The 24,491-nt window shown below is 37.0% G+C and overlaps 1 protein-coding gene across 3 annotated transcripts in view; it reads right to left on the bottom strand.

The window, feature by feature from the left end:
- Positions 1-1,180: 1,180 nt before the first annotated feature.
- The window catches only part of LOC150109179 (CCR4-NOT transcription complex subunit 7-like), a 173,850-nt gene continuing 150,539 nt past the window's right edge, over positions 1,181-24,491 (bottom strand). For 2 of the 3 annotated variants that reach the window (XM_090405960.1, XM_090405970.1), the window contains exons 6-7: positions 11,160-11,237; positions 1,181-2,546 (exon numbers count right to left, since the gene is read on the bottom strand). In XM_090405960.1, the coding sequence (XP_090262086.1) occupies positions 2,418-2,546; positions 11,160-11,237 (207 nt within the window). In that variant the 3' untranslated portion in view covers positions 1,181-2,417. The remainder of the gene's footprint in view (positions 2,547-11,159; positions 11,238-24,491) is intronic. The other variant, XM_090405980.1, reaches the window with a different exon arrangement.

The following is a 24,491-nucleotide window of genomic DNA, read 5'->3' as shown; positions in this document are numbered from 1 at the left end:
CAGAAGGTATATTTTATTTAGTCTTCACAATAAATTACTCATTAGATGCTCACTGTTATGATCAATTAATCTGAAGAGCTGACATCATAGCTATTCACTTTATCTTTGATGTTAAGCACTCTCAAGCATCTATAATCAAAAGGATATTACTATGTTCTGTCCAAATAAATCTGAATATTTTTTGAGAACTGCAATACTTTTTTCTGTTTCATAATAATCATGGTTTAACAATAATGGTGAGAATTCCCATCGTGCAAGCCTCCAATTTCTCTATATCAGTAACAAAAACTTTTTTTGGGAGAAAATACTTTTTAAATTAAAAGGTGTAAAACCAAACAGTTATTAACTTATATAAGTATGGAAAAAATTAAGCTCTAAAAAAAATTTAAATAAATCACCTAGAAGTCAAACCAAGTGTCCCATCCCCACAATATACTTTTGCAATTTAAATTTTTATTTGACTAAACAGCAGTATGTTTTTATGGCAACAAGTATTTAAATTAAATCTTCAATATGATGTGATCAGTTTCTGATATATGTAAAGTCATAATCTGCTCTCTCTCTCTCTCTCACACACACACACACACACACACACACACACACACACACACACACACACACACACACACACACACACACACACACACACACACACACAATTCAAGTTAAAATGAAACTTACCATTTAGGTAATGTGTGAAATGTAAATTACTCTACTCCAGCCTATAAAAATATGTACCTTTTCCACTTTAAAAGGTATAAGTAATAATTTTTTTTTAAAAAAAGGCACTTTCACTGTCTTATAGGGATGTTTATTGATCTAAATGAATGACAACAATCACTTTCTGAAGTTGTGAAGGATAAAAATCTAAGTCTGGTAATGACAAAGCAGATATCACAGAGATAATTTTTTTTTTTTTTGAAAAAATTTCTGAATGAATGTATAATCCTTTTGGATACTAATATATAATATCAAAAGGACCTAAATATACTCCCCTAATAGTTATTCAAATAATTGTTATGGTGAATAATCATGAAGTCAACTCTTGTGATTTGAGTGATCATTACATCCATCAATCTAAAAATCATTTCAGATGACTGATTAAAAATAATTACTTTTTTGTTATTATTATTATTTTTTTTTGAAAACTGTATGTCTATGCATAATGTGCTTTCTAATCTTAAAGAATAAATATTAAAATAAGTTCTGAATTTAGATATTTATCAAAGATAATTATACTGTTTGGTTTATTTTATTATCAAAAATAAACACAAAGAATTAACTGGACAAAGAACACACAATGAATGCAAATTTCTGTTTGAAAAATAGGCTTTTGGCTAAAATGAACAATGAAATGATTATGATCAGTATGCTTTGTAGTTAATTCAAGTCTCCTGTGCATGAAAGTTGATGCATGTGTGAAAGTTCACACCGAATGCTAATTGTTTTCCTAACTCTTTACTATAAAAACATTTTGTATGAGATGCATGAACGGTGAGTAAATGCATTTGGGATGCAGTTGCAAAATTCAATAAAAAACAACAAAATTTCAATATACATACTTAAAGCCATTTATTTACAACATGCAAAGTAAAATAAGAAGAGAAGGAAAAACAGCACCTCTCCTGTAATAAAATCTTGTTCCCACCAACAGCTACAGTTTAGCAACACTGCTCTGGACCCATAGTATTTTCACTGTAATCTTCCTTTAATAAAACTGGATTGATTTTAATGTTTTATTCTATCTAAAATGAGATGATGTAATAATGAATAAAAATGAAACTTGTGTTTACATGCCATGTTGCTAAATTGTAACGATATCCCATAAATGATGTATCACCAAACTCAAATACACCTCTCAAACATCATAAACATATGTTCATCATTTTGTTGCCTTCCATCTGCTAACATTTTGACATCACTCGAAAAACAGCTTACCACACTGGTCTGCTCTGTAAACAGGTGATAACTTACAGATTAAAAATTACCTTTTTTTATTTTTAATAGTATAATTGTAAAAAAGTACTATAAAACTAAAAGCACATCAAAATTAATTATTAAGGTTTTGTAAATCTTCAGATGTTGGTTTCTTTTAATTAGACACCTGATTCTGAAGTAAAAAATAAAATACAAAAAATTTACATGAATTGTATCTAAATAACCCTGTAACTTCTTAATTAGCAGACATTCCAAGTTGTTCAAGTGCTACAGCTGCCTAGAAAGTTGAGCACAAGTGAACAGTGGAAGACTGGCAGGAATGATTACATTAACTGATGTTACAAACACTGTCTCTCCTGCACAACAGTGTTCACATAAGGTGTGTATACATATTGTGTGCGGCAATAATGAGTGCTGTTTCTAAAAATGGCCAGGCTGTACAAAATTTTCTGTTGGTGAAATGGTGACTATGGCAATGGTCAAGAAGTGGAATTTGTTGGCAGTGCTGTATCTTCCTGATACATATTTCCATTGAGGGCATAAGATGTTCCCAGACCATATAAGTGTCCACAATACTTGTCATCATCAATGTTGTCTTCAAAGAAGAGCTGTTAAAAGTAAAATGAATGTTTTACATTAAAAATACTTGAAGATAAGACATACATTAACATTCAATGAAGGAATAATAAATCACATAATAAAGTGAAATAATACAAAAGAGAACATACAAAGAAAGATAGCTCTTTAAACAAACTCCTGTTTGGAACAATAAAATCTTACCTACAAAAATATAAAACTAGCAGATACAGTTACTTTAATTAGAGACAGTTCATAGGGACCAAAGAAACAGCTTGTTAGAGAGTAATTTCTTAATATAGTGAATTTTCTTTAGAGTTAATGACATAAGGGCATTAGCCCTCTCCCCTTTTTTTTTCCATCTAAAAATGATATTATGTTCTTGTTCGCTGACACCTGGATAAAGTTGAGTACAAGAATATAATATCAAGTATGATTTATTGTATTAGTACAACTGTAATAAGAAACTTTCAATCTGCAATACCAACTTGGTATCATCTACTTTATATCTAGAAGAAAAATGAAATATCATGGCAGAATTCATGTCACTTCAACCATTATAAATTATTATCATGGCCCTCCATGGAGTCAGCAGACTCATTGTGAGAGGTTCATTCAACTGACAACATATTTATTATACTGAATCTTCAAATACTTAATACTCCCTGCATTAAACAACATATTCTGATAATGTGTTCCATTCACCCACAATTCTCCATGTAAAAAATATACTCCTTACATCCTCCACCACACTCTTACACAACTTCCAGGATAGCCTCTGGTTCTAGCCCTCTTGCCCTCTCTTTTTATAATCTTCCTTTGTATAAATCTGATAAAATCCCTTTACCAGCTTAAACATCTTTCATATCACCTCTTTCCCCCCTATCCACCAAAATTTGTAATCTAGATTTTCTCCACAGCCAACATGCTAGAGCCCTTATATTATTTTAGTTATTCGTGTGTGGATCCTCTCCAATGTTTCCACAATAACAATGAAAACCAGGTGACCAAATCTGAGTGCAATAGTCCAAGTGTAATCTAAAATAGTGCTTTATAAGATGGCACAACCACCTCCTTATCCCTACATGCTAGTGCATTTCTTATCATAGCGGCAATATGATGTGCAGTGTTTGCAACACGCACACCCATTAAACTTCAGTCTATTGTCAACCATCACTCCCAAATCTGGAACTCATCCACTTCCTGCAGTATAGTGCCATCGATGTAGTATAAAGCCTTATATTTCTACACTTCAAAATTCAATACCTTGCATTTACTTAATATTAAAACTACAATCCCACTCATTTGTCTAACTTAAGTCTATTCAAATCTTCCTGAACAGAACTAATATCAGCAGTGCTACTTATAATTCTCCCCAACTTTGCATCATCAGCAAACAACTGAAGATTCCAAGTCAATTCACATGATATATCATTTACAAACAAGTTAAACAGCACAGGTCCAAGAACAGAAACCTGGATTGCACAACACTGGTTATCCTTTTTTGAGATTCTGCTCCACCATATGCAAATTGTCGGTATCGTTCAGAGAGCCTATCTTCAATCTATCTAACCAATATACTATTCAGTGGCATCGCATGGCCATTTCGGTTGGGTGTGCTGTCGTGGCTTATGCAACCACACTACAAAATTCACGCCAGTTTGATGTATGATTGCATTTTTATTGATTACAAAAGTTTTAAGAGTGTACAGCACATCAGTGCTCATCTTAATTGGTCTGATGCAATTAATTGTAGGCTAACTTTGAATACTGTATCAATTAATTGTAACCAAATCTGTGCAGAGTGGGGGACAATGTGTTTGTTTTAAAATACTGTCTATCAGAAAACAATAATGAAGGAGAATGCTATATTTGAATTACTCAAAAGGTGTAAAATTTGGAAGCGGAGGACGAGGCTTACTTCCTTCAACTACAATATGGACAAAAAAAGTTATAAATTTATCAAAAATTATATATTAAAAACTTGTCTATATTATATATAAAAACTTGAAACTCAGAAAACAAAAACAGTAACTGATGACAACATTCAATTGGATTGGTTGAGACAATAATCAGTCACAGCCTCTAGGTGCTATTGTCTCAGAGCTCATCCTGCCTCATCTTCTGAGCAGTTCAAAACTACTAGAATGCTAAAAATTTGACCTCCTGTGCCATCCGTACATCCTTTCAAATGACTCAAAGGTGTATGTATTTTGAATGCACACCTGGGCTATTAATGCAAATGTAATGCAACGTTTACATGTCAAAAAGTGTCCTCTTCATGAAGCATCAGTAATTGTTTACTAAAATAAAGAGCTGGAAGGCTTCACTTTGGTGAAGTCAAAATTATAAAAATCAAGTGGATATTAAATCCAGCATTATTTCAAAGCTGAATACAGAAACTATAAAAGTTTTGTATGAAATTTGACCAGAGAGCTTACCAGACCTTATAGGAGACATATCTGCTATGACAGCATCCATATATTCACTTCCAATTGGTCCATTTTGAAAAGGTTTCATTAGCTTGACCAACCAGTTTGAAACAGCTGTCAGGTCAGTGAAACCTTTCATCCATGATCATCCATGGACCTCCCCCCAATCTGTATATTTTGTGTTACTAGCCTTGATCTCACAACAGACTGCTTCAAAGAATAGCCACCCTCCTGCCTATCTATTCTTTTTGGGAGCAATTTATCAGATATCAGCAGTATCCCCCCCCCATCCTATTTTCCCTGAAAAATTAAGGGAGTAAACACATGGCATCAATGGCAGAATCATATTCAAAGTGATGACATTAGGAAAGTATTTGACACTGTTAACATTCAGGAATGTGCGAGAAGAGCTGAATGCTAACTGTTCTGACCAGTAAAACAGAATAGGAAAGGAAAGTCTAGCAAAATATGCTGGGATGGCATGAAGAAAAAAAAAAAAAACCAAGAGAAAGACCAATATATCAAACAATATTAGAGTCCAGAAAGATAACAGACTAATGGGGAGTAAAACTGTCAATAGGAAATTAGCAATATTCATAATTACATTTAATGGAATGAATATAGCACAGAGAAATGATTAAACAACAGGTTCGGTCATTCTGATATTTTCTCTGACACAGAGATATCTCCAGGAATGCAATGTCAAAATTGTAATAACACATAGAATAAATGAAAGAAATTAGGCTATTGTAAGCCAAAAGTCCTATGAGGGATGCCTTCTATGGATGCTGTTTGTTGAGAAACCTATGAATTAAAGATTCCCAAATCTTGGGGGAGTTTTAATACAACCATATATACCGTATTTTTCCATGTATAAGACAATACTTTTTTCTAAAATTTTTAGACCAAAAATTGGGGCATCTTATACACTGGGGGGCAATTGGTTGAGAGACCCGCAGTTGACGTGCTGAAACTGCTGGTACGTTGTCTCTGCGAACAGGCTTCTGCCGATCGCTAGCCTTTGTTAACTCTGTTGACTGACGGCATTGATTCTGAGTTTATTCAGAACTCTGAAAGTATTCATATGTCTGCAACTTGTCAGCGGGATAAGTTAATGCATTAACAATATTTTGAGCACTAGCCCATAAAAATGTCCGAAAATAAAAAAAAAAAAACGATTGTCTTATTCTTCAAAATTCAAGTTAAAAGTCATCAATTACCCAAAATAATATAGAAATAAAGCTTCAGAGAGACAGTTTGGACCTCCTCCCATTAAGTGTATGATTAGACAGTGGCGAAAACAGGAAGAACAACTACTCAAGATGCCAAAAAAGAAGAGGGCCTTAAGAGGAAAACCTGCAAAATGAACAAACTTGGAGCAGAGGCTTAAGACTTGGATTATGGAGCAGTGTCAGAGTGAAATATGTATGTCAACCAAGCTTATTCAATATGAGGAAAAAAGGTTTGCAAGAGAAATGAACATTGTTGATTTCACAGGAAAGGCAAAATGGTGCTTCAACTTCATGAAGAGAGAGGGGTTGGCCATGAAAACATGAACCAAGTTAGCCCAGAAAATGCATCTTAAATGCATCCCTAAAAATGAATCTTAGTTTTCTCTTCAAATTGCTTAATGATTTGTATTATGTTGCATGCTTACATAAATGTTCTAAAGGAAGCTTCCTCTAAGGCGTTAAACTTAGAGTGGAGTAAGAAGTAGTAATTCATTAGTGTGTAAATTGTACGATTGTTTCAGTATAAATAAACATGTTTGTTTTATTTACAAAGAGTGCCGCCTGATCTTTTACACAACGCACTGTTTCCAACTAAACGCGATCCTGTGAGCAGGGAGTTTACAAGGATATTAAAGTTAACAGAGTACATGAAAGGATTAGATAAAGATAAAGTAAGGATAGAATAAGGATGATAAAGAATAAAAATATAGAAGAAAAGTAATAATAAAATTAAATATAAAGAAGAAAGTAACAAAGTAATAAATAATAAGTATTAAAAAGTATACAATAAATATGATAGAGCCATACAAATAAAGAGTTTACAAAGGCACAATAGCCAATAACGATTACAACCTTACATAGAATCAAATGGTGAAAAAGCACCACTACGCTTCACTGTAACAAATATAAACTTGAAAGACTTTTCCTAGAATCAACAGCAGATTTGGGAAATTTTAATCCTTGGTCCTACCACCCAATAGAACCCATAAAGAGTGTCCCTCATAGGACTTCAGGCTTTTAGTCTTTTTTTTTTCTCTTCGCCTTATTGTATCATATTCTTTTATGTGCTTATATAATTTTGCATTGTATCCCTGATGATGATGTCTCTGTGACAGACAAATTACAGAATCTAATATACTTATATTTTATTGTTCCTCTGTGCTGAATTTTTTCCTTTAAACCAGAACTAGACTGTCTCCTCCACTCCCATTCCAAGTGTTTACAAGGCTCTTTGTTCTTGCAGCTTATTTATATATTATGGTCAAACTGGGAGACCTGCCAACATCCATATTGGTGAACACAATACAACCAATGTCAAAACTATGATTAGTCAGGTGTAGCTGACCATGCCTTGGATACCTTGCACAGGATCAGAATGGAAAAATCTCTTCGCCTTATTGTATCATATTCTTTTATGTGCTTATATAATTTTGCATTGTATCCCTGATGATGATGTCTCTGTGACAGACAAATTACAGAATCTAATATACTTATATTTTATTGTTCCTCTGTGCTGAATTTTTTCCTTTAAACCAGAACTAGACTGTCTCCTCCACTCCCATTCCAAGTGTTTACAAGGCTCTTTGTTCTTGCAGCTTATTTATATATTATGGTCAAACTGGGAGACCTGCCAACATCCATATTGGTGAACACAAGAAATACAACCAATGTCAAAACTATGATTAGTCAGGTGTAGCTGACCATGCCTTGGATACCTTGCACAGGATCAGAATGGAAAAAAAAAATTACTATGCTTCATCACAGAAAATACAAACTTCAAAAACTCTTTTTAGAATCAGCAGCATTTAAATAAACAACATAATCTAAATCTAAATAAATATGGTTGTTTTAAACTTTCCAAGATTTAGGACACTTTAATTCTTAGGCCTCCTGCATAACAGAAGCACCCACAGAAGGAATCCCTCAAAGGATGTCAAGCTTAAAATAGTCTAATTTCTTTCACTTGCTGTTGTGGGTGCCATTACAATTTTAATATTGTATTCCTGAAGATATCTCTGTGACAGAGATGAAATATCAGAACAATTAAACCTGTCGTATTCATTCCATTAAATGTAATTATGACTGAAAATCAGCAAGCCTAAATACATGAAATTAGCAAGGATGTAAACTTATGTGTGCTATTACAGTACATCTATGAAGGTGGATATCACAAATATGACACGGCAATCTAACAATGAAAAAAAATTGTACAAGAAAAAAAAAGTCCTTATATCTTAATTCTCTGATGCCATTTTTCCCCCCTACTGTGTATAATAATTTATCACTATTTTGATAGCTTTAAGAGTGAACTATTTTTATGTAATTGCCATCACTCACAAAAAGTTGTAAACCTATAGTACATTAGCATTGTAGGCAGAATAAGATTATTTTATTAATTTTTTTGACCTGGACAGGAAATCCTGCTCTAGAGACTAAACATGGAACCTTTCGGAATTTGAATAAGTGGGGTGGTGGTCTCACATTAGGTAATGAAACTTATTTAACACCTAAAGACAATTACATAAATTCATGCTCATGGCAGGATTCTAACCCACAGCCTGTTGGTTGGAGAGTAGATAATACTAATCATTTGGCCAATCAAGCCAGCATGTACTTGCTCAAAATTTCCTTTTCTTTTTTTCTTCCAAAATACAAGCCCAGAACATGGCTCTTACAAGTTGGCCACCAAGAAGTTCGGATTTAACACCCTGTGACTACTTCTTATGGGATACATAAAGGACAGAGATTTTGTTCCTCCCCTCCCTACCAGTGTGGATGATCTTAAACAACGCATCACAGTAGCTGCTGCGACTGTTGACATGGACATGCTGAGTAGTGTTTGGGAAGAACTGGACTATCGCAGCATTGATATTTGTTGTGTTACAAAAGGGTCACACATAGAACACTTGTAACTTACCCATGTAAATTTCAGGATGTACTCTTCAAACCATGTAAGTACACACACATACGAGGTATGACAATTCCTGGAAACGGCTGCATAGTGTCGTCCGTGTGGTGATTTGGTTGGAGTCACATCAGTAATTGTGTTTGCATCTTTAACTAATGTATGCGCAAACCTCAAGCTGATAGAGCCATTTGCTAGTTAGTTAGTTACTGCAAAAACAATAGAGATTTGCATGTAAACTTTGGCATAAAATGTGTAATTGAAATTAGGAGTAGTGTGTTAACATCAAATTTTGTGTGAAAATCAGCAAAACTGCTACTGAAATATTGGAGCTGTTGAAAGTGGAGTGACTGAAAAAGTCAAATGTCTTTGATTGGCAAAAGAGATTCAAAGGTGAGCAAGAAGATGTGAACGACGACCCCCAGAAGTGGGCAGCCAAAAACAAAAATGATAGATGCAAATGTGAACAGAGTGCAAGATTTGGTACGGTCTGACAGATAATTAAGTATGTGATTAGTGGCAAGTGTGAAAAATTGGGCGTGTGAAAGTTTTCTGCAAAGTTTATCTCGGATCTTGACAGACGAACAGAAGCAGTGACAGGTTCAAGTTGCAACTGATCTTTCTGCAAACAAGCACTTTACGGAGAGTAATTACGGGTGACGAAACCTGGTACTTCCAGTACAATCCCAAAACAAAATGCCAGAGAATGCAGTGTAAAACCCAGAGTTCACCACATCCGAAAAAAGCACGCATGTCATGTTCGCAGTTCAAGACCATGCTGGTGTGTTTCTTTGATCACAAGGGGGATAGTTCTCTATGAATTCATTGAACAGGGACAAACAGTCAACCAACAATGTTATTTAGAGGTGCTGAAAAGATTACGAGATTCTGTTCGGAGAAAAAGGCCTGAATTGTAGCCTGACAAGCGGATTATCTATCACGACAATGCGCCAAGCCATACTCCGCTCATCATGAGAGTTTCTGGCCAAAAAGTCGATTACTGAATTAAGTCATCCTGTTCATCACCCGACTTAGCACCCTGTGATTTCTGGTTGTTTCCAAAATTAAAGACTGCGCAAAAAAAGGACGAAGATTTTCTGACATCGCTGATATCCAGTATAATGCGCTAAAGGAACTCAAGAGAATTCCAGGCTTGTTTCCAAATATGGGAACACCATCTAAACCAGTGTATTGCACAAGGAGACTACTTTGAAGGCGACAGTAGCTACTAATGTATAGGTCCGAATGTAGGAACGTAGATTTTTTACAGGTGTCGGGAATTAAATTGTCGCACCTTGTGTGTATGATTGTACATAGTTCTGCGAATTTTGGTGTGCGAGTTTTGATGTTATTTTCTGGTAAATTTCCTATAGTGAATTAAAAAGTAATTTTTAATTAATTTAATATTTATTAAGGTATGAAGCTTTTTATGAGCCTTTTAAATATTAATACTAAAATCCATATTTCTATGGTTATACTTCAAAGTGAAATTAACCAACTTTAACCAACTACATCATAAACATGACAAAAAAAAAGTAAATTAACTGAAGATTCACCTTCTCCTTAGCTTGTTGCGCTTAATCGCATGTCACAGCAAAGCAATCTGGTCCACCTAATGAACAGAGTCAACTCCTGCCAGAGCAAACCCTTAAGGATCATAAAAATCATTTGTTATAGGAATGGTTTGCTTATATTTAGAATAGCATAGAGCACTATGCCTATAGGGGATAGTGAACAAGTTCATTATAATGGTGTTTACTATAGTAAGAGTGGGATGAAGGGATAGCTAATCCTATCTGCATGACCTATGTCAATTTAATTCTCAGACTGGTTTATCTGTCTTGCTGAAAGAAAACCATGTTTTTGCAAGGAAAGTCAGATTGGCTAACCTTTACAAGGTCTTTTTAACTGAAGTCTCACTTTCAGATGAAAATACCTTGTAAAGATTTTTCATATCTTAAAAAAGAATTCAAGCCCTCATCTTTTCAGTCAAATAAATATCAATCAACTAAATATCCCTATTAAATGCTGGACAATACAACCTGAAGCTACAAAGTGATATAAACTATTACATACCTCTCGCATTTTAAAAAATGCTGCCCCTGTTAATAAACTGTCACTTCCAGCCTGATGCTGTGGACCAATCCTCTTTAACTAAGGAAAATTAAAGCTGATATTAAAATTTTAATATTGTAAAATGTAATTAGTGAAATTTTATTACATATGTACAGATTAAATTAAGGATGCCAAGAAATTATATTCTTGGCTTAACCCTTTATCTAAGTGTAAGCAAACAAAGTTCGCGTTTGAAGTATCTTCATGACTGGGTACTTGTATATAAAGGCTAATGACTTCACATCAACTGCCTTAGTATCCCATAATGCAAAGCACACATCCTCTTAGGTGTGTATAATACTATGTATTATTGGAAGAGCACTACCCAGATTCAACATCAATCTCTGAACCAGAGTAATTTAATAATAAAGTGAAACACCTTTTCACTACTTGTATATGAGAAATATATGACTTCTACATTACTTCGCTCTTGGTAACCCTTCCTAGGTCTGGCTCCCACTGATTATTATTATTATTTATATGGGCACTCCATGGAGTCAAAAGATTCATTGCAGGAGACACACTCTATCCATTAACACAATACCTATTATACATCTCTTTAAACCTGTTGGGGCACTCACAAATACCACAGGCAATCCATTCCACTCATTCACAACTCCTCAAGTAAAGAACCTAGTCCACACATCCTTACTAACCACATTCTTAGATAACTTCCAGGTGTGACCCTTGTTTTTTCCCCTACTTACTATGTATTGAAATATTTCTTATGTATCAATCTTAGAATTCCTTCAGTAACTTATAAGTTTCTATCATAACCCCTCTTCTCCACCTGTCAGCTAAACTCTGCAATCCACATACCCACAGATGAGTCTCAACAGATCCCAGCATAGTGGCTGCTCTTCTAAGCACAACCATAGGTCATCTGTGGACAATTTGATGCCTACAACATCACACCTGAATCGTGTGGTGTAGGAAGCAGCAGCCACATAGTCTCAACAGCTGCCTTGATGCTTCCATTCTAGTGGACTCATTGCCAGAGCAAATGCGCTGTAACAGTATGAAAGCAACTCCAGCTAGCACTGCCTTTCAATGCTTGAGGCACAAACGGTATCATTGTAGCGGCTAGATGGGATTCTGACTTAGAGGTGTTCAGTCATAATCTCATGGATGGTAGCTTTGCACCACTGGTGACTCAACTAAGCACGTGTACCAAATGTCTGAACCTGCTGTTCCTCTTGCACTGAGCAGGATTATTATCGCAATAAATAGACATCATTACAGACACTGGATCGGATATTGGCTAATAGGTGTTTAAATATCATCCCACATTAAGAACCTAAAGACGCTCAAGTTCATGCATTTACCACAGTATGAGTATTAGCCATACTCACCACTATGTATTATTAAAGCTACAGACCTGTATTATTAAGATTATTGCCAGATTTTCATAACCTCACATCTTAGTCAGAACCAGCCATGGACTTGGCCAGTCAAACTTGCACCTTTCTGTTTCTTTTATTGTTTGCCAAGCACATGATCAAGATCCTTTTTTCTAACTTTGCTTACATACTAACTTATAGCTAACTTAATCAATCTTATTCATAACAGCTGTGGCCCAGCCACAAATGAATTACTCTGAAATCTTATTTTCATCTTTATATATAGATTTCAGAGCAATTCATTTGTGGTGGGGGTTTGTCCTGTGAATTCCACCAATCCAATCTAATGAGGTCACCATCTCTACAGCATCAGACAAGAAGGTTCCCAACAGTTGCTGTGTTGGGGCAGGGTGTTAGAGTTGAATGGAGTACACCACCATCTCATAAATCTAATGTTAAAAATACCAAGCAATTTTAAACCTGGTTTTACTTCATTTTTCCCAAGTAAGCAAACAGACAAAAATGTCAAGTTTGCGCCTGCAAGTGATGCAAGACTAGCTGATCCTACAGGTATTGCATCACTTGCAGGCGCAAACTTGACATTTTTGTCTGTTTGCTTACTTGGGAAAAATGGAGTAAAACCAGGTTTAAAATTGCTTGGTATCTTTAACATAATTATAATTATACCCAAGTTAAAAATACTTTCTACATCATAAATCTAATGTAAACAAACTAACAATGGTCGCTAGACAGCAAATTTTCCTATGATAGCTCAGCACATAGATGCACAGGATTGTGTGGCAAGTTCCCAGATTTCTAAGAGCAGCACTCATCATTTTCTTTCTACATGAACCTCAAGAGGTGTGCTGGACCTGGCCTTCCGCACAGGATTTTTCTTATGTGAAATAGCACACTCCTTACTATCAACAGGCTCACTCTGATGACTTATTCTGAAACATGAAATTATGGTAAATTGCCCAGTTTATATGACCAGCAGAACCAGGGTTCTACCTGCAACATCTCTTAGGCATCCACCTCAACAAGAATCATGTTTACTCCAGCCATATACCCCCAACCTTGATTGATATTTTTTCACTGAAACATTCAAACCACTGACCAGAAAGCAGTGGTTTGAATGTCTCAGTGAAAAAATGGCATCAACACCTCTCAATACCCATTAAATTGCTTTGTTTTAATTAGACAGTTGAATTCTCATGGTCATTGCCAGTTCTGAGTCAGCTGTTAGTTGCTGACCAAAATGGTCATTCCAGACAGGGTTATGGATCTGTCTTGTTGACCTCCCTTACCTACATCACTCTATCGACTAGAGGCTGTTCACCTTGGAGACCTGCTGTGGATATGGGTAAGGGGTCCGGCATGAAAAACACACTCTCCCCATTGGATTTTCAAAGGCTGACAGGAGCACTCCGGACACTGCAGGAGGCACAGTGCTTTATGGGGATAGCATCCCTATCTAAGGATGAACCAGCAGGATGGTGGCCATGGAAGTTGGAATCCACTGAGTGTGTAACAACTCACCTACCGAAGCAAATAGCCCTGAAATGGATGGTGTTCCAGTGTCAAGCCCATACCTGGTCACTGCTACAGATAAGCTTGACTCTTATGTGGCAGTAAGTTGGAGGGTTTCAGTGCATGGAAGGTGCCGAGCATAAGCCTGCCTGGAGCTGCCGTTGCTTCATATCTTGGTGGTAGTAGCAAATACTCAAGTGAGAATCTTGAGGATTGTGAGAAGGGTTCTGTGTGAACAGCATTTAAACATGGGTTAGATGGTTCTAAGAAATCCATTTTGTAGCAGGACATTGCGAGAAAAAAAGCTAATCCTACGGGTAGACTGAAAGGGAATCGGGTTAATATTTCCAAACCCAGAAACGGAGATCGGCCCTCTCTGGGGCCAAGTGCGGTAACACAACCAAACTCAGAGAAGTTGATGGGAGTCCCAGGGAGAGTTGTCTTTTCTTTGTAAGGGTTTGGCTCACTGGAATCGGTTTGTCCAGAGATAAGGATGCTATTACCATAAAGCACTGCACCACCTGCGGTGTCTGGAGTGTTCCTGTTAGCCCTGACAAGAAGGCCCTGACTGTGGTCTGGACCTATGCATCAGCTGCGTAGCATGCTGGATGGCCTGTCTGATGTAACCATTTTGGCCAGCAACTAACAGCTGACTCAGAACTGTCACAGTTCAGGGGATCCAACTGTCTAAAACAAAGCAATCTGATGGGCTTTGATGAGGTGTTGTCACCAATGTGCTTTCTGGCCAGTGATCTGAATGTTTAAGTGAAAGAATATCAATCAAGGTCGGGAGTAAATGGCAGGACAACAGGACTACTTGAGGTGGATGCAACCAGGACGTGTAGTTAAGAGCCCTGGTTCAGTCAGTTCTTTCAGTCTGTGTTTGGAAACCTTGGTGGAAGGCCAGGTCCGGAACACCTCTTTGAGGTACCGATAGAGAATGCTGAGTACTATTCTTAGAAAAATGGGAACTTTCCACCCCAATCTATGCGCCAACCCATTGTAGGGAATTTGGTTATTGAGAGACTATCATTAGATTTTTAAAGAGGTGGTGTACTCCATTCAACTCTAACACCCTACCCCATCGCAGCAACTGTTGGGAACCTTCTTGTCTGACTCTAGCGATGGTGATCTTGTTAGATCGCGTTGATGGAATTGACAGGACGAACCCACCAGATATGATTTACTCTGAAAGCTATACATAAAGATGAAAATAAGATCCTTCCTTAGGAGTAGGTGGGGGTCATAGTTATTAGGAATAAGATAAAGTAAGCTATGTTAGAAAAAGGATCTTGATCACTGTGGAAAACAATAAAAGAAACAGAAAAGTGCAAGTTTGACTGGCCAAATCTGTGGCAGCCCTGACCTGGCATTAGCGAGGTGTCAGACTCCATCACTGTCCTCATGGTTAAAAATACTAGAGGTCATAGTTGGCTAGATGCATGGCCATATCATGCTTTGGGCCTTTAGGTTTTTGATGTGGGATGATGACTGAACACCTCAAAATTAGAATCTTGTTTAGCTACTGCAATGATCGTACGTGCCTCACGCTGAAAGGCAGCACTAGTTGAAGTTGCTTTTATACTGTTACAGTGCGATCGCTCTGGCAATGAAGGGGACTAGAATTTAAGCATCAAGCCAGCCATTGAGACTATGTGGCTTTTTTTCCTATGCTGCATCATTCAGGTGTAATGTGCAGGCACTAAATCATCTGCAGATGACCTACGTACTGGTCTGGGTGTTGTGCTTAGAAGAGCAGCCAACATGCTGCAATGTATTGAGACTAAAGGAAACGCTCTGCAGACCTGTCACTAGCTTGGTCACTCTTCTTTGAATCCTCTCCTCCACCTTATGATCCCCCAGAAACGCAGCTGACCAAATCTGTGCACAGCAATTAACATGTGGCCGAATCATAGCCTCATAAAGAGGGATAAATAATTGTCCTATCTATACTTTCCATCGTGTTCTTCAGCATCTAAGTAATCCTCTGAGCTATTTTGCCAACTCTTGCCATGTGTCCTCTGAATTTCAATTCTGTATCCACCATGACTCCCCCGATCCCTAGCCTCATCAATTTCCTGTAAACTAGTACCATCAATATGATATAAAGTGTGTAAACTTTTCATCCCAAACCTTACATTTTACAACAACAGTGAATTGACAACTTTTGTCCACACTATGAATTTATTTAAATCATCTCCTGCAAGATATCTACATCATCTTTATCAACTATTGCTCTCCCGAGTTTTATATCATTGGCAAATAACTGAATATCTTCCTTTAAATCTTCTGCTATATCAATAATGTACAAATTAAAGAGTAGTGGTCCCAGAGCCTTGTGGCACTCTACTAGTCACCCTCATTTGCCTTAACTCCACTCAGCTATACACCATCTTCTGATGTCTGTCTATCACAGCTGCCTCCCCCACCTACACCACCAGCCTCATATCTATTCCCATTTGCTTCAACTAATGTAATAGTTTTCCATGTGGTATTCTGTCAAATTCCTTTGAAAAGTAAAGTAGTATCATGGTGTAGCCATTTCCTTTATCCAATTCTGCTGTTACCTTATTATGAAATGTGAATAAATTACTGAGGCCAGATGTACCTTTTACAAAGTCATGCTGCCCTCCACAAACTATCATACCAACTATCAACTAGTCCTATCCATCCATTCCTGAATTTTACTTTTAACCAACTTTTTAACCACCACTACAGAGATACCTAATTGGTCTGTAACTTGCTACTTCTGTCTTGGAGCTACCTTTATGTAATAGAACTATCTTACCCTCTTTTCACTTCCTTGGAACATTGCCAGAACTGAGAAATGGATTAAACAACTTCACCAGAGGCACTACCAGTTCACTTGAACATTCTCATAGTACAGAAGCTGATTTACCATCCAAGCCCACTGCTGTATTCACACTGATATTTTTCAATGTACCAAGTGCCTCCAGTTCATCTATCTCAATGCTCACATCAGTCTGTCACCTTAGTAACTGCCAAGTCACTACCAGTATGATATACTTTTGCAAAGTGATCAATTAGTAACTGATATATTTCTTCTACTTCTGTAGCTTTCCTGCTATCAGCACTGAGTAAAGTCATCTTTCCATAACATTCTTCTTCTTACTTGCCACATAGCAAAAAAACTCTTTTGAATTTACTTTGACCTGCTTAGCTAATTTTTTTTTGAAATCTGATTTAGCCTTCCTTACCATAGTAGTTAACCCTTCTTGCTTGTACTTTATACTGCTCACGGGTATGCTGATCATCTTGTTTATATTCCTTCCACAATGCTTTATTTTTTTTTTTTAGTAACTCCTGCTTTATATTGTTAATTATCCACTTCAGTCCTACTAATTTATCCTACTGACATTGGGTGTACACTGATACCACCCCACTCAAACAATCCTTGACCAGTTCCCATGCACTAATGTCATTTGTTTCATGTAGTTTCTTATGCCATGACAATGCTCCAAGTTGCCTCCTAAGTTTGTAGTTCTGCATAAACCCTTTCGTGACTGAAATTTCCACATATTGAGCAATATCCCAGGAGAAGACTGCATGGTCACATTCCCCTATTATAGGCAGGGTTGTTACTGCAGTTATAGATAGATGTTATTACCAGATTCAACACTCACACCCCTGGTCCCTTCCATCATGTGCTATTTCAGATAATTATCCTTTAGTAACTGAAATTCCATTTCAATTTTGCCATGTGAGCTTTCCTCCTTCCAATCTATATCGCCATAGTTGAAGTCTCCCATAATTGCTCGGTCTGCATCATTGTGCTAATCTGCTGATGCATGCTGTCCACATCTTCTGGACCCAGGTCTATAGCAGCACCAACAATATATTTTGTCCTGTTGGTCTCTATCTCACACCAGAGCCTCAAATGAACCATTTCCATGAGATCTACAGTCTTCCTTAATTTCTATTTTTGTTGGTTGTAGCACTTCGGCTATCCTTATTAACACCCCTCCTCCTATCCCATTTTCTCTTATCTTCTCTGAAAATACAATATCCATTACATTCTATTCCTGTAACTACATCATTCTCTGACAACCAGGTCTCATTGCTGTTAATTATTTTTGCCAAGTTGAGCTGATCAATGCGAAAAAGCACTTTCCTTTATTTCCAATACTTCAGGCATTTGTGTACATGCATTACAACATACCCTAGGGCCAACAGTTACCCTTCTATAATGTCATTACTTGCCCATTCAGATTCAAAACCTGGGAACTGCACTCAGCTCTTCATAATCACTGCAGCACTCATACTTATCTAACTCAGGGGTGGTTATTTTCAGTCATTCCTGCACTCGCACTCATTTATCCCAGGGGTGGCTAGACACGACTGCTTCTCCCTAATATCTCTAGTTTCCCTGGTTTTCCATTTCCAACTTCTCACTCAAAAACCATTTAAGTGCAGTCTATCATGCATATACAGGTCCTTATGTCCATAAAATTCACTCCACATTATTCCTCCTGCATAATCTTCTCAATGGCAATTATGGCCCTTCTTGATTTTGTCCTATCATACTGAGGCAGCATACTCACAATCCTTACTTTCTTACTCTTCATTTTTGCTTCTTCCAACAACTCTTTCATATCTTCTCTCAATGCATATTTTTTACATTTCAAATCATTTACATCTGCCAAAATAATTAGCTTGTTCGCATTTTCTTCTGCAAACTTAAAACTTCACTAACATCCTTTATCTTTGCACTTGGAAAATGTGCTTTGTCATTTTCTAATTAAGTATACCTCTTATCATTGAATCCCCATACAATACTATCACTTTTCTTCCAGTTTCTCATACTTTTATGCTTTTCTCATTCACTCTTTCTTTCATTCTCCATCCTTCTGTACCACACACCAAGTGTTTCTCCAGTTGCTCAATCGTATGTTGTGTCCTGAGAAGGAGTCTGCATAAGCATGCAATTTCTTTCCATGCTGGCATCTCATCATCCACAATATTACCTTCAAACTCTCATTCATAATTCAGGCACTATGATTCACTGCTTCCACTACATTCTCCACAACACCATTCCCCTACTGCCATCTATAATATCAGTCACTTCATTCTTTTGCTCCCAACACGACCCCACATACAAAACATTTTCAACACATATTCTCTTCATCAATTAAATACCACTACACTGCACTAAACCCCCACACATTGATATCAGTCATCAACATCAATGTCTCATTCAGCATTTCTCATACACATTGGTGCCATAATGAAGAACATTTTTGAAAGAATATTGTGTAATGACAATATTGCTAATATCCACTAAGCAATATCTGAGCATCATGTGTATGGCAACTGCTACTATGGATGATGCTAGTGCCCCCCCCCATCATGAGACCCCTCGTGATGAGACCTCAAAGGCTGATACTGGTCTAGGTAGTGGCTCTTCTCATAATGCACAGCATTATACATTATACAAAAGGATGTGTCTTTTGCATTATGGGATACTAAGGCAATTGATATGAAGTCATTAGCCTCTATATACAAGTAGCTCAGGTGTGACCTACTTCACATGCAAACTTTGTTTGTTTATACTTGGATAAAGAGATTAAACCAAGAATATAATTTCTTGGAATCTATAATTTATAGTATAACCAAGTGAAAAAACTTTCAGTATATGTATGTGTGTGTGTATGTGTGTGTTGAAAGTTTCAATGAGTTCAATTTGATAAGAAAATGTGATTATTTGCCCAAATATGTAAAAATGTACAAAGGAAAAGTTATTAACAAATCACACATTTCATTTTTCAAGTGCTTGCATTTTTTTTTTATGCAGGATGATATTTCACCCTGCTAACTTCTGAAGGAGTAGTACAGTTATAGTATAAAATGTGAAACATAGCACAGCAAACTTAATAATAATGCTATAATGGCTTATTAAGAGGGGGGGGGGGCTGAAAAGTTCTGATAAACATCTAGAAGAAAAATGATATTAAAGCAATATGATACAACTGATACAACCACAAGAAAGAACATATCTTAAACCCTTTAACACCTATGTTTCATCAAACTGTAATAATTTGTTTGTTTTTTTTTCTTTTATGATATATAAGAAGACGTCAGAAGTTTTGATGAAATTCGAAGACACAGGCACAGGCCATCATCAAGTTTTTTGTGCTGCAACAAAGTCCACAACTGAGATTCACCTAACTTTGTGTGAGAATTTATAGGACTGTGCTTCAGCAAACTGAACAGTTGCCAGATGGGTGGCCAAGTTTAAAACTGGGCATCCTGAAACAACAGACGTCCCTAAGTCAGGAAGACCTTCCATGCTGATCACACCAAAAACACTGATGCAGTGCATGCCATGATCCTTGATGATAGATGAATACCAGCCAAAAGTACCGCAAAGATTCTGGGGATATCCAGGGAACTAGTTGGGGTCATTATCGACCAACATCTGGATATGCAAAAACTCTCAATGAAGCGGTTCCGGAAATGTTTGGATGCTAACAAAAAGAGAGTGTGTGTGTGTGTGCATGTGTGAGGGGTCATGATCCACCAACATCTAGACATGCAGAAGCTCTACAGGTTCCCAAATGTTTGAATGCCAGCCAAAACAGAGAACATGTGCTGTCATCTCAAGGGATGTTGAGAAGTCAGGTGCATCGGGATTGTTGATGAAAAATGGCTTCATCACTATGACCCAGAGACCAAACAACAGTCAATGGAGTGGAGACACAAAGGTTCTCCATGGCCAAAGAAGTTCTAAACCCAGAAGTCAGCAGAGAAAGTTCTTATCATTGTCTTTAGGGATATGGATGGTGTAATCCTCATCAAGTACCTCAAAAAAGGACAAACTGCTACAGCAGCAGTTTATTCAACAACTCTGAAGGAATTGAAGGAGGTACTGAAATTTGGGCTTTCAATGTCTGCCTCACCCACCCTATTTGTCAGACCTGGCTCCATCTATTTCCTATTCCCAAATTTAAAGAAAACTTGAAGAGGAACAAGATTTATCACAGATGATGAAGTAATATCTGCAAACTGAGGACTGGTTTGTGCAACAAGGGAAAAACTTTTTTCTCAGAGGATTGCAAATGATGCAACAGCATTGTAACAAGTGTATAACATTTGTGGGGAATATGTAGAATAATGTGTAAGTTGCATGGTTCTACCTCAATTCCTTCATGGCGATTATCACAACTTTTCAGCACACCCTCTTATCAGATAATAATTTTAATATATGGGATAGGAGACATGATTTGTTACTTCATCATCATCAAATTCCTGCCATGCACCCTCAAGGAGTGTACAGGATATGATAGTACTACATGAAAAATTTACATCATTACTAACTTCCTATCTACAATTTTCCACCAAATCAGTCTGTTACTTATCAAGACTCCAACATTATCAGATCTTATATTTCTATCATCTAAGGCACTTAGGTACCATATCACTCCACCTATATCTTGATCTTCCTCTGGGTCATTTTCCTGCCAACCTGACAGAGAACACTTGTTTTCCTAATCTTTCCTCTCCCATTCTGTTTAAATGACCATACCACCTGAGATTAGCTCTGCTAATGCATTCCAGGATGCTGACAATGTCAAGTTCTTTCCTAATATCCTCGTTTTTAATATGATGTTGCCATTGATGCCATCTGTTCACACCTTTAATCTTTCTCAGGACTCTCATATCTGCGGTCTCTCGTCTTTGGTCAAGTGTTTTACTTCTGACCCAGTTCTCAGATCCATAAGTTAAAACTGGTTTGAACACTGTCTTGTATATAGCTAATTTAGTGTTCCGACTAATTTCTCTCTTATTCCATATGAATTTATTCAATTGACTTCCCACCATACCAGCCTTGCTAATTCTGCTGTCTATTTCTATATTTAATTTACCATCTTCAGTAAAAATTGTGCCTAAGTAGCTGAAATGTTTTACTTGTTCCACAGTTTCTCCATTCGCAACACAGCTGACATTTTCAATGATTCTACTTATTTTCATTGTCTTTTTAATGCTGACCTTCATACCATATCTATTACAACAGTTATTCAGTCAGCTATTAGTCAGGGAATCTTGCAAACTTGTAGCGGATTTATTTAGAAGTATAACATCGTCTGCATAAAGCAAAGAGCTGACATTAACATCTCCAATTCTAATATCATGTTTAATACGACTTTCCTTCATAATGTGATCCACATAGATAATGAATAACAGAGGGGATAATGTATATCCTTTTCTCACACCAGATTTAACATTAAACCATCTTATTCTAACAGATAAGCTTAGGCGTTGCTGGTTATTCATGACTTATTTTTCACGGTATTAACAACACCACAAACACTTTTATCAACAAGGATGTTTTATTAACGCTAATATTTCGCTGATTTTCAACTCAGCATCATCAGAGCACAACACACATGTAAACGCGACAGTGAGTGAGTGAAACAATATAATTGCAGAAAGACAAAAGATCTAAAGTCCTATTTTTGGCGCCCTTTAACGAAAAAAAAAAAAAAAAAAAAAAAAGGCAGCAGTTATCCAGGAGTTTTTCTTAGGATAACCGTCTCCCAAATTTTTGGCAAATTAATGCAACCATATTTGTTAAGGTTGGGAGAATTCTTCAAAGCCATTGCTGACTCAAAAAATAGTCTTTCAGATCTATAACGACTCCTAAATAGCACATTCGTTTTCCTCCATCTAATCCTGTGTGAAGGAGTGTCCAAAGCGTGGTCTGCCAGTCCCGACTTGCCATAGTAATAGTAGCGAATGTATCTTTCATGTTCTTCCAGGCGGGTGTTCACTGATCTTCCTGTTTGCCCATAATAGGCCAAGTCACAGTCACATGGAACTTCATACACTCCTGGGTGTGCTAAAGGGTGAAGTTTATCCTTAGGCGAGCGGATCAGAGTTGCCAGCTTGACATGCGGCTTGAAGGTGGTGCGAAGGCCATGTTTCAACAATACTTTGGCTATCTTTTCCGATGTACCTCTGATATAGGGAATAGAAATGGTCATGTTGTATTCTTGTGTATTAGGGGGGGGGGGGCAGAGTAATGGGCCTATGTAGTATTTTTTCTATTTTGTAGGGATTGTAGCCGTTGGCTAAGAACGTATGGCGCAGGTACTGGAGTTCAGTGGTCACAGCTGTATCGTTAGAACAAATGGCTCTGGCTCTGTGTGTAAGTGTTTTTAAAATGCCGTACTGTTGGACTGGATGATGATGTGATTGTTTATGTAGGTACCTTCCTGTGTGTGTAGGCTTCCTGTAAATAGAAAAAGATAGTGATCCATCTGAAAGGTGGGTGACTAATGTGTCAAGAAATGGTAAACAGTTATTTGATTCTTTTTCTACTGTGAAGTGAATTTTGGGGTGTTGGCTGTTTAGGTAGGTGACAAAAGCATCCAAAGTATCTTGTCCATGGGGCCAAATGGCAAACACATCATCTACATAGCGCAACCACACTAGTGGCTTGTATGTAGCTGTGGTAAGTACTTTGTTTTCAAAGTGTTCCATGTAAAATTTGCTAACGGGGGGAGAGGGGGGAACCCATAGCAGTACCATTAATCTGTTTGTAGAATTTCCCCCCCCATGTAAAGTAACCTGCATTCATGGTAAATTGAAATAATTCAAAAATATCTGGGGGAAATTTAGACTTGATTAATTCAAGCGTGTCTATAAGTGGTGCATTGGTAAATAGGGAGGTGACATCGAAACTAACCATTATGTCTGAATTTTTTAGGATTAGATTTTTAACCAGTGTTTTGAAACGGATAGAATTTTTTTTTTTACAAAAGTAGAGGAGTTGCCAGTAAGAGGGGCAAGCGACTTAGCTAAATGCCGGGCCAGTTTATATGTGGGACTATCTATGCTATCAACTATAGGGCGTAGGGGAACATTAGTTTTGTGGATTTTTGGTAATCCATACATACGAGGTGTTTTAACATGAATTGGTTTTATTTTCCTGATGATTTCTTTGGGCCATGATGTCACTTTTTTTAGTAATTTTGAGACTTTTTTCTTTTGCGACATTGTAGGGTCTCGATGTATAATTTGATACGTAGAACTGTCACCTATGAGATCTTGCATTTTTTTGTTATACTCTTCTTTATTCATGATAACTGTTGCATTTCCTTTATCGGCTTTTGTAATAATAATATTTTTATTATTGTATAACTTTTTTAGGGCAGTTATTTGCTTATGTGGTATATTACTTTTTGGAGGCTTAGCTTTGTTTATAATACTTGCTATGTCTAGTCGCACGTTATTGGCCATTGCTGGCGGAAGATCGTGGATACCCCGTTCTACTTTCATCATAATTTCGAGTTTAGGAATTTGTTTGGGCGCGACGGCAAAGTTATGTCCTAAACTGAGGGCGTTCTTGGCATCTTCCTGTACTTCCTTCAATTCTAACTGATGACTTACAACTCAAATAAAG

Source organism: Typopeltis vanoorti, chromosome 2 (assembly GCF_054136105.1).
Source record: "Typopeltis vanoorti isolate ZY-2024b chromosome 2, IOZ_Tvanoo_1.0, whole genome shotgun sequence".
NCBI lineage: Eukaryota > Metazoa > Arthropoda > Arachnida > Uropygi > Thelyphonidae > Typopeltis > Typopeltis vanoorti.
The sequence above is the reverse complement of the archived record's forward strand: the minus strand, read 5'-3'. Positions and strand labels throughout refer to the sequence as shown.